The 15,734-nt window shown below is 41.9% G+C and overlaps 1 protein-coding gene across 3 annotated transcripts in view; it reads left to right on the forward strand.

The window, feature by feature from the left end:
* Positions 1–15,734, forward strand: part of SUPT20H (SPT20 homolog, SAGA complex component) — an 87,802-nt gene that overhangs the window by 54,171 nt on the left and 17,897 nt on the right. For all 3 annotated transcript variants that reach the window (XM_077298195.1, XM_077298193.1, XM_077298194.1), the window contains exons 17-21: positions 34–139; positions 2,252–2,407; positions 3,632–3,938; positions 8,575–8,741; positions 9,598–9,653. In XM_077298195.1, the coding sequence (XP_077154310.1) occupies positions 34–139; positions 2,252–2,407; positions 3,632–3,938; positions 8,575–8,741; positions 9,598–9,653 (792 nt within the window). The remainder of the gene's footprint in view (positions 1–33; positions 140–2,251; positions 2,408–3,631; positions 3,939–8,574; positions 8,742–9,597; positions 9,654–15,734) is intronic.

The following is a 15,734-nucleotide window of genomic DNA, read 5'->3' on the forward strand; positions in this document are numbered from 1 at the left end:
CCATGATTTTTCATGCCCGGCTTTGTTGTTTAGTCAGATGGCATCACCAGCTCCATCCAGTCCTCTATGCTGGGAAAAGGTGTGAAGCACAGACCACCCCCCATCAAACTCCCCTCCAACTCTGGGAGCAATTCTTCCGGTAAAATCTTTTTTTACTTTGATCAGTGACTTATAAAATTATATGTTGGCTTAGTTCTTATTAGCCCTTATCTACAATGATGGGTCTCATTCGGACATCTGTTTTTTTTTTTTGTCTCTTGCCTGGGAAAAAAATGCAGATCATTTTTCATAGTGTGCAGAATCCAATTTTCATCCGCTTTTCATCAGTATGGCATGGTTTTTTTCTTGTCCCCAAAAAAAAAAAAAAAAAAAAAAAGAAAATTTGAAAGCTTATCCAACCCATTAAAAAGTTAACAGGCTGCAGTCAGATGTCACATGGATGGCGATTACAGCCGTCATTCACTATGGACGGAGTGGTGACTGTAGCCACGCTGGCTGTGCCGCTATGACTGACAGCTCCCGGGAGGAATAAAGTTAATTTCTCATGCTAGCGGGCTTTCAGTAAGGCGTCTGGACAGCGTGGTAACACTATTACCCTGCAGATTTAACCCTATAAGCCGTAGGTTAATAACATGTTTGGGACATGACAAATTCCCTTTAAATCTATGCAGCAGTTAGTACAACGTGCATGCAGATAACTATACTATATATACACGTGTACAAACCTGTCTATTCACCACGGTAAAATCTGTTTAGTCTGCGTCTATTGGGCATTGTGCTAGATAGATTTCCCAACATAAACCCATACATCACCGAAAGGCTTCCATGGTTAAAAAAAAAAAAACTCCCTGAAGGTATCTAATCTCAAGCCAACCACTGTGGTCGCCGTACTTGTGCCTATATTTGACAGCTCTCTACATGTTGGATTATGTTCATATCTTGCAAAATCCATAGTCTTGGTAGATATAAAGTGAACTTGTCACATCAAGCAAATGCTAATTTAGGGTTAATCTGCTATTAAATAGCATTACAATGCTGGACAGCCACACTTTGGAGAAAATGGACTTCTTTCCTCCCATGAGCCGCCGGCTTTCAGTCATTGGGGCATGCACGGAGCGGTTACAGTCACTGCTCACAATACTGTAAGCACATGCAGCAGATCTGTGCAGAGCGAGTTTTCATCGTGCCGGAGAAAGCTGCTGCTTGCAGAACAGTGAGCCGTGATAGTAGCCACTCCGTGCACAACCCTATGACTGAAAGCCGGTGGCACTTGGAATTTAGTTGATTTTACCCTGGTAGCTGCACTTTCAATAAGGTGGTCAGACAGAATTGTAATGCTATTTATTTAACAGATCAACCACATATATGCAGGTAAAAATAAAAATAAAAATCTTTCCTCAACTTTGACAGCTTCCTTTTAAAGGGAATCTGTCACCCCTCAAAATCGTTTGAGCTGTGGCCAACGGCATCAGGGGCTTATCTACAGCATTCTGTAATTATGTAGATAAGCCCCCAATTTAACCTGAAAGATGAGAAATAAAGGTTATATTATACTCACCCAGGGGCAGTCCCGCTGCGGTCCGGGTCCGATGGGTGTCCAGGTCCAGCGCCTCCTATCTTCATATGATGATGTCCTCTTCTTGTCTTCTTGCTCCGGCACAGGCGTACTTTGTCTGCCCTCTTGAGGGCAGAGCAAAGTACTGCAGTGCGCAGGTTCCGGGAAAGGTCAGAGAGGCCCGACACCTGCGCACTGCAGTACTTTACGCTGCCCTCAACAGGTCAGACAAAGTACACCTGCACCGGAGCTGCGGCAAGAAGAGAACGTCATCTGATGAAGATAGGAGGCGCCAGAACGGTCCGCGACGCCCATCGGACCGAACCGGGACCACCCCTGGGTGAGTATAATATAACCTTTATTTCTCATCTTTCAGGTTACATCAGAGGCTTATCTAGAGCATTCCAGAATGCTGTAGATAAGCCCCTGATGCCAGTGGCCGCAGCTCATATACGGGGGTGACAGATTCCCTTTAACAGCTGTGAAGTATTCCTACCATCTACCATACCTCTATGTTGCATCATTGGCAGGACAACCCACCCGCCTTGCGTGGTTCTTTCGGCGATGATATAGGATGTTGAAGCTAGGAGTTACAATACTGCAGACAGTAATTTGCCTGTAACACTTCTGTTTAGCCCTAGGCTTATTGTGATTTAAGGCCATCACTCATATATAATATTCTTAAATTATTTTCAGGTAATATTTTTAGTCCCCAGCAGTCAGGTGGTCACCTGAAGTCCACAACTCCTCCGCCATCCAAACCTCCCAGCATCTCTCGTAAACAGTCCGTGGACCTTACCCAAGTCGGCATGCTCTCCCCCGCAGCTATGTCACCTGCAGGCTCTTCACAAAGTGAGTCACGCCCTAAATTCTCCATTAAATCTCCATAGGCCTTTGGTGTAGAGGTCCTCAAGACTAAGCTCTCCTGTCTAATGGATTGGTGCCGCCATCGTGTGTGCTTGTGTGCGCTCCACTGCTTGTAAAAGCCTCGTAGACTTTCTAGCAATGTGTTCTTGTGAACTGTATGTATTTGTGTTTAATGTAATTGTCGTCATGTTTTATATATACATTTATATATAATTTCTCTTTCTGTATGCACCCTTTGTGTGTACGTATTTATAACCGTATGATGCCAGAATGACTTGTGTTTTTTTATGCTTTAAAAAAAAAAAATACAATGCAAACCAGGTATTCGACATGACAAAATGAAGCGTGCCATTACTCCCTTTTGTATGATGATTTGATATTTAGATGCTGCCGTTTTTTAACGAGATCTCGGACTAAGCTTTTCCAGCTTTGCTGTTTTATACATGTGTAACCTGGGCGGTGCAGCATCCTCCATTACGACAATTTGAGCGCTGTCACTTTAATATGTCTCTTTAATATAATATTTTAAATTGCCTCAAAAGTATTATACGAGTGCATGAAAGCTGCTGGACATGTGCAAAAATGACTGCAAGTCATCGTAAAATTTTACTATTTCCATATATATTCATTTATTTTTATTTTTAAAATACTTTGGTTGCATTGAAGTCTGCCAACCGTTTGTAACGCTGTATGTTGCAGGCAAGTCTGGCTTTTAATTATGATAGGATTGAAGTGATTTCATGGTTGTATCTCTGAATTTTTAAAGTTGCATGCATTGTGTGAAAATGATTTTGGAAATTGTCATATTTAAAAAAAAAAAAAAAAAAAAAAAATACGAGTGAATTTTTTTTTTTTAGGGGGGGTGGGGGGGTTGGAAACTGAAATGTTTGCTTCAGCCTTTACTAACAAAACATTATATTCCTATGATTTGTTTTGCCATTAAATGGGTTTGAAGCATTTGCAATCTGTTAACAAGGTGTTTTCTTTCTGTCTTTTTGTTCAGCAAAATTCAATGATGCTACATAAAAAAAACCTAAAAAACACAACCTAAAAAAAAACAACAAATGGTAAATCTTCTAGAATAATTAGATATATCCTAAAAGACACATATTTGAAGAACACTCTGTATTGTGTTTTTTTTTTCTTCTTTCCTCCACTTTTAACATTGTGTTTTTGTACTAGTGCTCTTTTATTTTTCTCAATGAGCAGGATCTGGAACTCCCAAACCATCTACTCCTACACCAACCAACACCCCTTCATCGACACCGCACCCACCCGATGTTTTGAGCTCCACTTCTCTCACTCCTTCTGTAACCCCCACACCCCAAGATCCAAGTTTTAATTCCCAGCCTACTTTGATAGCACCGTTTGCTCAACAGCAAATGTCTCTGAGTCAGGGGTTACCTGTAATGACCATTCCACTGTCCACCATGGTAACATCTATAACAACTGGAACAGCCTCCACCCAAGTAATGACAAACCCCGCAGGACTTAATATCATCAATGTGGTCGGATGGTAAGTTCTTTGTACTTCTGGACTCCAGTTGTTTTTTGTTTGGCCGGATTTATTGTTTTATCCTCTTATCTTCCTCTACTCCTGTTCCACAGCGGCTGAACAGATATTTAAGACATATCCCATGAGTATGCCATAAATGTCTAAAATACAGTTCTGGTCACCTGTCTTTGCCACCTAAAAAAGGGTTTGTTTTTTTTTAACGCTCCCTTTGCAAAGTAATGATTCTTTACAATATAATCCATTGCCTTTTATTTCTTCTCTCTAAAACACCATCGCTGTTTTAGCTGACCAGTTCATGTTACTTTAGAAGCTGCTTTGAACTGCTGCTCTATCAAGAATCCATACATTATAAAGTGTTTGAGTATTGATTTTTGCTAGAGCAGCAGTTCAAAGCAGCTTCTGAGGGAGCATGCACTAGGCAGCTAAAATGGCACTTTTAGCGTGGCAGAGAGAAGCTAAATGAGTAATTACAAAGTTATAACTTTACAAAGGCTGATAAAATATAAATCATTTAGCTACTTTTCAAGTCTAGGTCTATCAAAGATATCTGAAGCACTGTATCATAGAAATACTCTTTGCATATATGGATTAAAAAATAAATGCATTTTCAATATTGGATTTTTTTTTTTTTTTTTTTATAGAAGGCAACCACCAAACTAACAAGTCTAGTGTAAGGTGGCGTGTAGCTATGGAACAGGATAAGCTCAGCAGGGCGATTAGTAGAGTGTTGTGGGAAAAGATTCTGTATAGCTTGTCTTTACGAGTCCAGTGGGCGTTCCTAATCAGCGATCTTCTTCTCTTATTTATAAAAGGAAGGCTGTCAAACCTTAGTTACAACCGCCCACTGGGCTCCTAAAGCCAGAATAAGCAGGCATGTCAATGAATAAAATTCGAGTTATTTCTTTTCCCACCATATGTTCAACATTCAAGCTCAATGCTCTTATCTTATTTTTTTTCAGTTTTTTTGTTTGCTTTTTTAAATCTTCTTTAACTCCTTCAACACCAGATGGGTGTTATGTAGAGTGTTATATAGAGTACTCTCATGGATCGGTTCACTACACATTACATAATCCTCTAGGGCCGTTGTGTGTTCCGTAGAAACACTTTTCCATCAATAAAATTGCCATCGTCTCTCTTGTTGTCTTATTTTCTCAGACTTTTAAGACTTACTGTGTCCTCATAATAAAACAAGCCTTCCTTCTGTTAGCGTTTCCTTTTATCCTTGCATTCATTTCCATCTTCTGCACTTGTATGTCCGCTTTCTGGTTCCTCCACCATGGTAGTGTGTGCCTGGCCTTGACCAGTCTCGTCATGGATGTCCTCAGTCTGCCCTTCGTCTTCCTTTTTATTCTGCCCTTCGTGTCACTTTTGTGTCTTTTTACTTCTTGCTTTTGGAGTAAATTTGAGGATAAGAGACACCCTTTATATTTAGACACATTGATTTCCTTACTTATCTGCTTTGGTGTGTGTGTGTTTATATTATTTAAAGGGGTTGTCCACTTTATCATAATGTATAAAATGTCCATATGTGGACATTATTTTGTGGCACTTATTAATATATTACAGGTACTTCTCCTGTCCGTGCTAGTACAGCCCTCATCACAGACTGGTCAGATCTCATTTTCAATATGGCCGATTGACAGGACTGGTCACGTCCTCCACTATCAGCCTCCTCCAATTGGAAAGCGGTTTTACTATGTGCGATGTCTTTCAATTGGAGAAGTCAGATGGAGAGGTCGGGCCGCATGTTCTTCTACTAGCGGCCATATAGAGAACAGCTGAGCTATGCAGTCTGTGAGGAGGTTATACGAAGAAGTGCAGCAGGAGAACCTGTAATGCTTATATATCAGCAAGTGCCATAAAAACAGACAAAAGTTGAGAGTTCGGACCGCAATATAATCTAAGGTATTATTTATTTACATAGCACCATTGAGTCCATGGGGCTGTACATTAGATGGGGTTACATACAAATTACAGATATCACTTACAGTAAGCCAACTAACAATGGCAGACTGATACAGAGGGGCGAGGACCCTGCCCTTGCGGGCTTACAGTCTACAGGATTAAGGAGACAGTAGGTCGGGGGGTTGCAGTAGCTCCGATGGTGTTGAGGTGGCCGTGTGATCATTACAGGCTGTAAGCTTCTTTGAAGAGATGAGTTTTCAGGTTTCGTTTGGAGGATCCAAATGTGGTGGATAACCGGACGTGTTGGCGCACAGAATTCCAGAGGATGGGGATATTCTGGAGAAGTCTTGGAGATGATTGGATGAGGAGCGAATAAGCGTGGAGGAGAGAAGGAGGTCTCGGGAGGACCGGAGATTACATGAGGGGAGATATTGAGAGATTAGTTCGGAAATATATGGAGGAGAAAGATTATGGATGGCTTTGTAGGTCAGTGTTAGTAATTTAAACTGGATATGCTGGGGAATTGGGAGCCAGTGGAGGGATTTGCACAGAGGAGAAGCAGGAGTGTAGCGAGGAGAGAGATTAATTAGCCGGGCAGCAGAGTTAAGGACGGACTGGAGAGGTGCGAGAGTGTTAGAAGGTAGGCCACAAAGGAGGATGTTGCAGTAGTCGAAGCGGGAGATGATTAGGGCATGCACGAGCATTTTGGTAGAGTAAGGGATGAGGAAAGGACGGATTCTGGAAATATAAAGTAGCATATATAAATCACTTTAGTCATATGCCAGTTGGTAGGTATTTGTGTCTTTGGAATTTTAGTAGTTAAAGCAGCATATAGAACTGAAAAGAATAACAAGGTGTCGACCAATTGAAGGTTGGTAGACCACTACATTTTTGGATATAAATAGTGCAAATTGAGTGGTAATTTAAATCGGTCGACAGTATTTTAGGGGGACAACCAGACTTAATGATGTATAGCTCACTGTTGAACAATTAAAATGATACCCATGTTGTCCTGATCCATTGCAGAGAAATCCAGACTTTTATCCATCTGTAAGTTATACTGCAAGTGCATGGGACTGGACCACTCTTGGCTGACTGGCAGCTGAGGTTGCGGGGTCTATAGATAATGTCCTAGTCAACAGCTTCTGTCTCTGCTGTCGGTGAAGCCGCATCGGGCGTTGGTGGGCAGGGAGAGCTGAATACAGGTTGTGGGCTGCAAGTGCACTTGCAGTCGTATTTACATATGGATCTTTTAAGGCTCATTCAAACATCCGGGAAAATCGGACCGCAATGCACAGACTGTCCCAACCTGAGTGTGACAGTCTTATCGAAACACTTGAAACTATCACGCTCTGGTTGGGAGAGCCGCGACCAGTCCGTGCTCGGACCAACGTGCTCAGACGTATGAACGAGCCTTTAGTCTGTCAGTCCAATTTGTATATGGAAAGTACAGATTTCTATGCAATGAATCTGGAAAATATAGGTGGTATTTTAATTGTTGAACAGTGAGTAACCTCTACATCTTTACCTCTGCTTGCCCCACTAAAAAGCTTCTGACAAGTTATCTTACCTTTCTAGTTTTCCACAACAATGTGTTTTTAGTCAGGTGCAATTTAAGTTCACAGGATTCAGTGAGGGGAACAATGAGTCTATAGTACATTTTTTAATTTACACCATAGGGGATTTATTTGTAACATATGGCTCGACTGTCGTATGGCAGCTCCTGGTACTTTGTTGAAAATTAAAGTGTTAGATGCGCTATTATGGAGGTGGTCTATTCTAGAATCATGTATTACTATATTCCGGTTTATTTCCAAATTGCCATTTTAAAGGGAATTGTCAGCAGGTTTTTGCTATGTAATCTGAAGACAGAAGGAGATAGAGACTGAAACACAGAACTCAGGGATGTGTCACTTGTCACAGTGAGTGATGTTGTTTACTAACTGTGAAGGATTTATCACTAAGAAATTAACATGCCAGACTAGTCCGACACGCCCCCTCCTGTGATAAGCAGCGCACTGTCTATGGACATTATACACTGAGAGCCTGGTGTGGGCGGGGGCAGCTTCCTCAGCTCTGCTTCATTCCAAATCTAAAAGCTCAGAATGTGTCAGAACGGCTGCACCCAGTAATCTAAGTGATATATCGTTGGATCCAGCTTCTCTTTACTTACATCATGCTGCTCTCAGATGAGGTTGCAAAACCTGCTGACCCATTCCCTTGAACGTTGCCTATGGGTCTGATCCTGTCTGCCACACCCTCCAGTAAAGACCATAAAAACATGCACTAATTAAAGTCGGTATCTCTGGAACCGTAAGGCGGATTTACAAAAAATAAAATAAACCAAAATACTAGGGAGAATAAAATAAAGGGAAAAACTGGCCAAAAAAATCAGGTCCCATTTTGAAAATGTGTGTGTATGAAATATATGTTTGTGTCAAGGGTATGTGTGTTTTTTTTTTTCCCCCTCATTTTTATAGATCTCTTCCAAATATGTACTTAGGTTTTTTTCTGTTCTGAAAAAATAATACACAAATCAATCTGACTCCAGTGGTGAGACTAGCAAGAGCTCCGTCACCAGTAGCCACACGACACCAGTAGCCACACGACACCAGTAGCCACATGTCTAGCACAGACTACACATAATAAAGTAGAGCTTTAAAACAAAACAAAAAAATAGAACATTTTGGAATTCTATAGATATTAATTCACTTTCTTTCCTGTTCCGCAGTGGCCCACAGGCATTGATGAATGGCTCAAATACCATGCTGGGGTGTAGTACTGGAGCCATTACCCCTGCAGGGATAAATCTGAGTGGCATGTTACCATCAGGAGGCCTGGTGCCAGGTACAATGCCGGGCACATTGCCAGCTACCATGCAGTCTGCCTCTCAGGCAGGTCAGTATCACTTTTTCTTTTTTTTTTTGCTTTTAAGAAATTCACTTTAACATAAGTATTCTTAGACAGCAAAATTGACCTTTTTTTTTTTTTTTTTTTTGTTTAGTTTTGAATTTTCACCTTAGTTTTTGTTTTAGGTGCCACACAACATGAGTTGTTATGGAGATTTTTGGATAGTCAAATTCCGCCATCACATTGTGGGTTATTTCCTTTATTTAGTACAAATCTCATTTCTAGTTCTAGTTTTCTAGATGTTGGAATATAAGGACATTAGTTAAATCATACACTTAGCAAACAGTAATCAAAAATTGTGTCTTCTTCCTTTAAAGGGAAAAAATAAGATGCAAATGAAAACAAATTTGATTTTTTATTTTTTTATAGTCACTGTAACAATAAAATAATTTCAGTGGCACATATTATATAACACGATGGTGGTATCGGCTTTTTCAGATTTTTCTCCCCCACCCATCCCTCCAAAGAAAATAATATTAATGTGTTAATATTGATTTCTAGTAAAATTTGAAATGTCATGCATCTACATAAAAAATGTTTATCAGACTAAAAGCAGGAGCAAAAAAAAAAAAAATAATAATTTTTTTTTTGTATTGGTACTGAATGCAAAAAGTAACATGTTCTAACATGGTTGACATAATAGAAAATCTACGAGAATATAATATAAAGCCTATTATACACAGGAGACCCCAACAAGCCAATGTCCTTCTTGCCAAAGCCGGTATAGAAGTAATGGCACAGTACTGACTGACACATTGTGACGTTCCAGGCGATCTCGTTTAGAAAGCTTTGCCTTTTCTCAGCCTTTCTGCTGCATTTTTAAACAGACCCTTTTCTCCAACAGGTGGTCCTTATGGTATAAAAAACAATCCCAACCTGAGACCATTAAATCTGCTTCAGGTAATTACGGCCATGTATTTCTTTTTGCATATTTTTTTTTTTTTTTTTTCATTCTTTGTTTTTGTATAATGAGGTTACTTTTTCGTGTTTTTTTTTTTTTTCCTTTAAAAAGTAAAATTTAAATTCGGGATTCCTTTAAAAAATGTAGGAAATATATACCCCCTGATTTCTTGTTAAACCATCTGAGAGCAGCATGATGTAGGGACAGAGACCCTGACTCCAGCGATTTCAGTGTATCCCTTACTTTTTAGTGTTGATAAAATCTCCGTTTTATCAACAAGTTTCCTGAATGTTGAGCTCTGTATAACCCCGCCCCCATCACTGATTGGCAGCTTGCTGTGTACTGTGCATAGGCAGAAAGCTGCCAATTGGTGGTGGAGGTGGGCTTATACACAGCTAATGAATATGGAGGACTACATGGCAGCAGGTTTGCTAGCCCTCTAGTGACGATCTCTTGCTGACTTTAAAAATAATTTAAAAAAAATCACTAATCAGCACTCAAACAAGCAGTCCAGTAAGTTACCCATCTCTGGAATCGGGGTCTCTGCACCTACATTTAAGGTTGATGTATACATCTGTAATTGTAAGCACTCCCTTTAAGGCTATGTGCACACAGTGCGGATTTGCCTGGGGATCCACTGCGGTTCGCAGCAGTTTTCCTTCAGGTGTACAGTACCATGTAAACCTATGGAAAACCAAATCCGCAGTGCCCATGGTGCGGAAAATACCGTGTGGAAACACTGAGTTGTATTTTCCGCAGCATGTCAATTCTTTGTGCAGATTTCACAGCGTCTTACACCTGCTCCTCAATAGGAATCCGCAGGTGTAAAACCACAGGTGAAATCCGCACAAAACGCAGGAAAACCGCGGTAAATCCCTGTGGATTTTCCAAAAACAGCGCGGAAAAATCCGCGCACGAATCCGCAACGTGGGCACATGGCCTAAAGGAGTTGTTCATTATTGGACAACTCCTTGTTAAAAACAATGGCCACTGATTGGCTGCAGCGGTCACATGATATAACAATGTCATGTGACTAGGAGAAGCGGCAGTGGTTCGGGAGGTTACTTTATAATTTTTTTTATGGTAGGCACTTTAGTTATCAAGAAGGGGTTGTGATGTTTATACATAATGGAGCAAGACTGGCCAAGCCAACGGCCTCATACATACGGGGTGTCCTGATACTAACCCGGTATGGGAATAGAAGACTCGGGCAGGTTTCCTTTCAGTGCTCAGTTTTGTTTTGTTTTTTCTCGAGAGATGTGTCTGGCTGTGTCTTCTTTCCCTGAAGAAAATGTATTCTCAGTGAAATGCCAAACGGGGTGTGCGTATGTATGAAGGAATCAGGAGGAGTCAATATCAAAGGTGTAAAGGAGTGTTTTGACAATAGATTAATTTGCCGCTCCACAGAATAAACGTGCACACTTGGCCGATCCGACAGCGTGGAGGACATCTTATACTCCATCTTGGTGCACTATGACCTATATTTTTATTATACGTTGCTACTTTATACTTTTTGTTGGAGAGGATGGAGCTGGCTCATGAACTGAGCTCGTGAACAGAACAGGTAGATGCAGGTATTGCATACCCGGTATCTGCCTGTAACTACTATGACCACAGTTGGCTCCAATCACTGCAGTTTAACCATTTAAATGCCAACATCTGACATTATTGACTGACATGAGCTCCAACGGCACTACCATAAAGAACTGATGGATTAACTGCTAGAAGGCTATCATAGTACCATCTGGCTCCACCTGTGAAGCTCAGCCCCGGGCTGAACTTCCAAAGATAACGGAGATTTCACTAGATATGATAATACTGTGGTTACTGATTCACGCACCCTAAAAGGACAAAAAAATAAATAAATATATATATATATATATATATATATATATATATATATATATATATATATATATATATATATATATATATATATATATATATATATTTAGTACAGAGCTGAAGTTTGGACACACCTACTCATTTAAAGATTTTTATGTATTTTCATTACTATGAAAATTGTAAATTCACACTGAAGGCATCAAAACTATGAATTAACACATGTGGAATTATATACTAAACAAAAAAGTGTGAAACAACTGAAAATATGTCTTATATTCTAGGTAGGTTCTTCAAAGTAGCCACCTTTTGCTTTGATGACTGCTTTGCACACTCTTGGCATTCTCTTGATGAGCTTCAAGAGGTAGTCACCGGGAGTGGTCTTCCAACAATCTTGAAGGAGTTCCCAGAGATGCTTAGCACTTGTTGGCCCTTTTGCCTTCACTCTGCGGTCCAGCTCACCCCAAACCATCTCGATTGGGTTCAGGTCGGGTGACTGTGGAGGCCAGGTCATCTGGCGTAGCACCCCATCACTCTCCTTCTTGGTCAAATAGCCCTTACACAGCCTGGAGGTGTGTTTGGGGTCATTGTCCTGTTGAAAAATAAATGATGTCCAACTAAATGCAAACTGGATGGAATAGCATGCCGCTGCAAGATGCTGTGGTAGTCGTGCTGAACTTCAGTATGCCTTCAATTTTGAATAAATCCCCAACAGAGTCACCAGCAAAGCACCCCTACACCATCACACCTCCTCCTCCATGCTTCACAGTGGGAACCAGGCATGTAGAGTCCATCCGTTCACCTTTTCTGCGTCGCACAAAGACACGGTGGTTGGAACCAAAGATCTCAAATTTGGACTCATCAGACCAAAGCATAGATTTCCACTGGTCTAATGTCCATTCCTTGTGTTCTTTTGCCCAAACAAGTCTCTTCTGCTTGTTGCCTGTCCTTAGCAGTGGTTTCCTAGCAGCTATTTTACCATGAAGGCCTGCTGCACAAAGTCTCCTCTTAACAGTTGTTGTAGAGATGTGTCTGCTGCTAGAACTGTGTGTGGTGTTGACCTGGTCTCTAATCTGAGCTGCTGTTAACCTGCGATTTCTGAGGCTGGTGACTCGGATAAACTTATCCTCAGAAGCAGAGGTGACTCTTGGTCTTCCTTTCCTGGGGCGGTCCTCATGTGAGCCAGTTTCTTTGTAGCGCTTGATGGTTTTTGCAACTGCACTTGGGGACACTTTCAAAGTTTTCCCAATTTTTTGGACTGACTGACCTTCATTTCTTAAAGTAATGATGGCCACTTGTTTTTCTTTACTTAGCTGCTTTTTTCTTGCCATAATACAAATTCTTACAGTCTATTCAGTAGGACTATCAGCTGTGTATCCACCAGACTTCTGCTCAACACAACTGATGGTCCCAACCCCATTTATAAGGCAAGAAATCCCACTTATTAACCCCTTCCCGACCTTTGACGCCACGTAGACGTCATGAAAGTCTGTGCCAATCCGACCTGTGACGCCTATGTGGCGTCATGGACGGATCACGTCCCTGCAGATCGGGTGAAAGGGTTAACTCCAATTTCACCCGATCTGCAGGGACAGGGAGAGTGGTACTTCAGCCCAGGGGGGGTGGCTTCACCCCCCCGTGGCTACGATCGCTCTGATTGGCTGTTGAGAGTGAAACAGCCAATCGGAGCGATTTGTAATATTTCACTATGAAAACTGGTGAAATATTACAATCCAGCCATGGCCGATGCTGCAATATCATCGGCCATGGCTGGAAACACTGGTCTGTACCCCCCCACCGCCACCGATCTCCTCCCCAGTCCTCCATCCTGTGCTCCGCTCCCCCCGTGCTCCGATCCCACCCCCCTCTGCTCCGATCACCCCCCCCTTCCTCTTACTTACCAAGCTTCCCAGTGTCCGTCCGTCTTCTCCACGGGCGCCGTCATCTTCCAAAATGGTGTGCGCATGCGCAGTGCGCCCGCCGAATCTGCCGGAGGGCAGATTCTTTCCAGCTACATTTTGATCACTGTGATAAAACATATTACAGTGATCAAAATAAAAAAATAGTAAATGACCCCCCCCCTTTATCACCCCCATACGTAGGGACAATAATAAAATAAAATAATTTTTTTCCACTAGGGTTAGGGGTAGGGTTAGGATTAGGGGTAGGTTTAGAACTAGGGTTAGCGTTAGAATTATGCTATGTGCACACGGTGCGGATTTGGCTGTGGATCCGCAGCGGATTGGCCGCTGCGGATTCGTAGCAGTGTTCAATCAGGTTTACAGTACCATCCGCTGTGCCCATGGTGCGGAAAATACAGCGCGGAAATGCTGCGTTGTATTTTCTGCAGCATGTTAATTCTTTGTGTGGATTCCGCAGCGTTTTACACCTGTTCCTCAATAGGAATCCGCAGGTGAAATCCGCATAAAAAACACTGGAAATCCGCAGTAAATCCGCAAATAAAATGCAGTGCCTTTTACCTGCGGATTTTTCAAAAATGGTGCGGAAAAATCTCACACGAATCTGCAACGTGGGCACATAGCCTTAGGGTTGGAATTAGAGTGAGGGTTGGAATTAGGGCTAGGGTTGGAAATAGGGCTAAGAATAGGCTTGTGGTTAGGGTTATGGTTAGGGGTGTGTTGGGGTTAAAGTTGTGGTTAGGGTTGGGATTAGGGTTAGGATTAGGGTTAGGGTTGGGATTAGGGTTGTGGTTAGGAGTGTGTTGGGGTTAGGGTTGTGATTAGGGTTATGGCTAGAGTTGGGATTAGGGTTAGGGGTGTGTTGGGGTTAGTGTTGGAGTTAGAATTGAGGGGTTTCCACTGTTTAGGCACATCAGGGGTCTCCAAACGCAACATGGCGCCACCATTGATTCCAGCCAATCTTGCGTTCAAAAAGTCAAATGGTGCTCCCTCCATTCCGAGCCCTGACGTGCGCCCAAACAGTGGTTTACCCCCACATATGGGGTACCAGCATACTCAGGACAAACTGGGCAACAACTATTGGGGTCCAATTTCTCCCGTTACCCTTGCGAAAATAAAAAATTGCTTGCTAATACATAATTTTTGAGGAAAGAAAAATTATTTTTTATTTTCACGGCTCTGCGTTGTAAACTTCTGTGAAGCACTTGGGGGTTCAAAGTGCTCACCACACATCTAGATAAGTTCCTTGGGGGGTCTAGTTTCCAAAATGGGGTCACTTGTGGGGGGTTTCTACTGTTTGGGCACATCAGGGTCTCTGCAAACGTAACATGATGCCCGCAGACCATTCCATCAAAGTCTGCATTCCAAAACGTCACTACTTCACTTCCAAGCCCCGGCATGTGCCTAAACAGTGGTTTCCCCCCACATATGGGGTATCGGCGTACTCAGGAGAAACTGGACAACAACTTTTGGGGTCCAATTTCTCCTGTTACCCTTGGGAAAATAAAAAATTGTGGGCTAAAAAATCATTTTTGAGAAAAGAAAAATTATTTTTTATTTTCATGGCTCTGCGTTATAAACTTCTGTGAAGCACTTGGGGGTTCAAAGTGCTCACCACAAATCTAGATAAGTTCCTTGGGGGGTCTAGTTTCCAAAATGGGGTCACTTGTGGGGGAGCTCCAATGTTTAGGCACACAGGGGCTTTCCAAACGCGACATGGTGTCCGCTAACGATGGAGATAATTTTTCATTCAAAAAGTCAAATGGCGCTCCTTCTCTTCCGAGCCTTACCATGTGCCCAAACAGTGGTTTACCCCCACATGTGAGGTATCGGTGTTCTCAGGAGAAATTGCCCAACAAATTTTAGGATCTATTTTATCCTGTTGCCCATGTGAAAATGAAAAAATTGAGGCTAAAAAAAATTTTGTGTGAAAAAAAAAAAAAGTACTTTTTTATATTTACGGATCAATTTGTGAAGCACCTGAGGGTTTAAAGTTCTCACTATGCTTCTAGATAAGTTCCTTGGGGGGTCTAGTTTCCAAAATGGGGTCACTTGTGGGGGAGCTCCAATGTTTAGGCACACAAGGGCTCTCCAAACGCGACATGGTGTCCGCTAAAGATTGGAGCCAATTTTTCATTCAAAAAGTCAAATGGCACTCCTTCCGAGCCCTGCCGTGCGCCCAAACAGTGGTTTACCCCCACATATGAGGTATCAGCGTACTCAGGACAAATTGGACAACATCGTTCGTGGTCCAGTTTCTCCTTTTACCCTTGGGAAAATAAAAAAAATTGTTGCTAAAAGATCATTTTTGTGACTAAA

This window comes from Ranitomeya variabilis, chromosome 3, assembly GCF_051348905.1.
Source record: "Ranitomeya variabilis isolate aRanVar5 chromosome 3, aRanVar5.hap1, whole genome shotgun sequence".
Classification (NCBI taxonomy): domain Eukaryota; kingdom Metazoa; phylum Chordata; class Amphibia; order Anura; family Dendrobatidae; genus Ranitomeya; species Ranitomeya variabilis.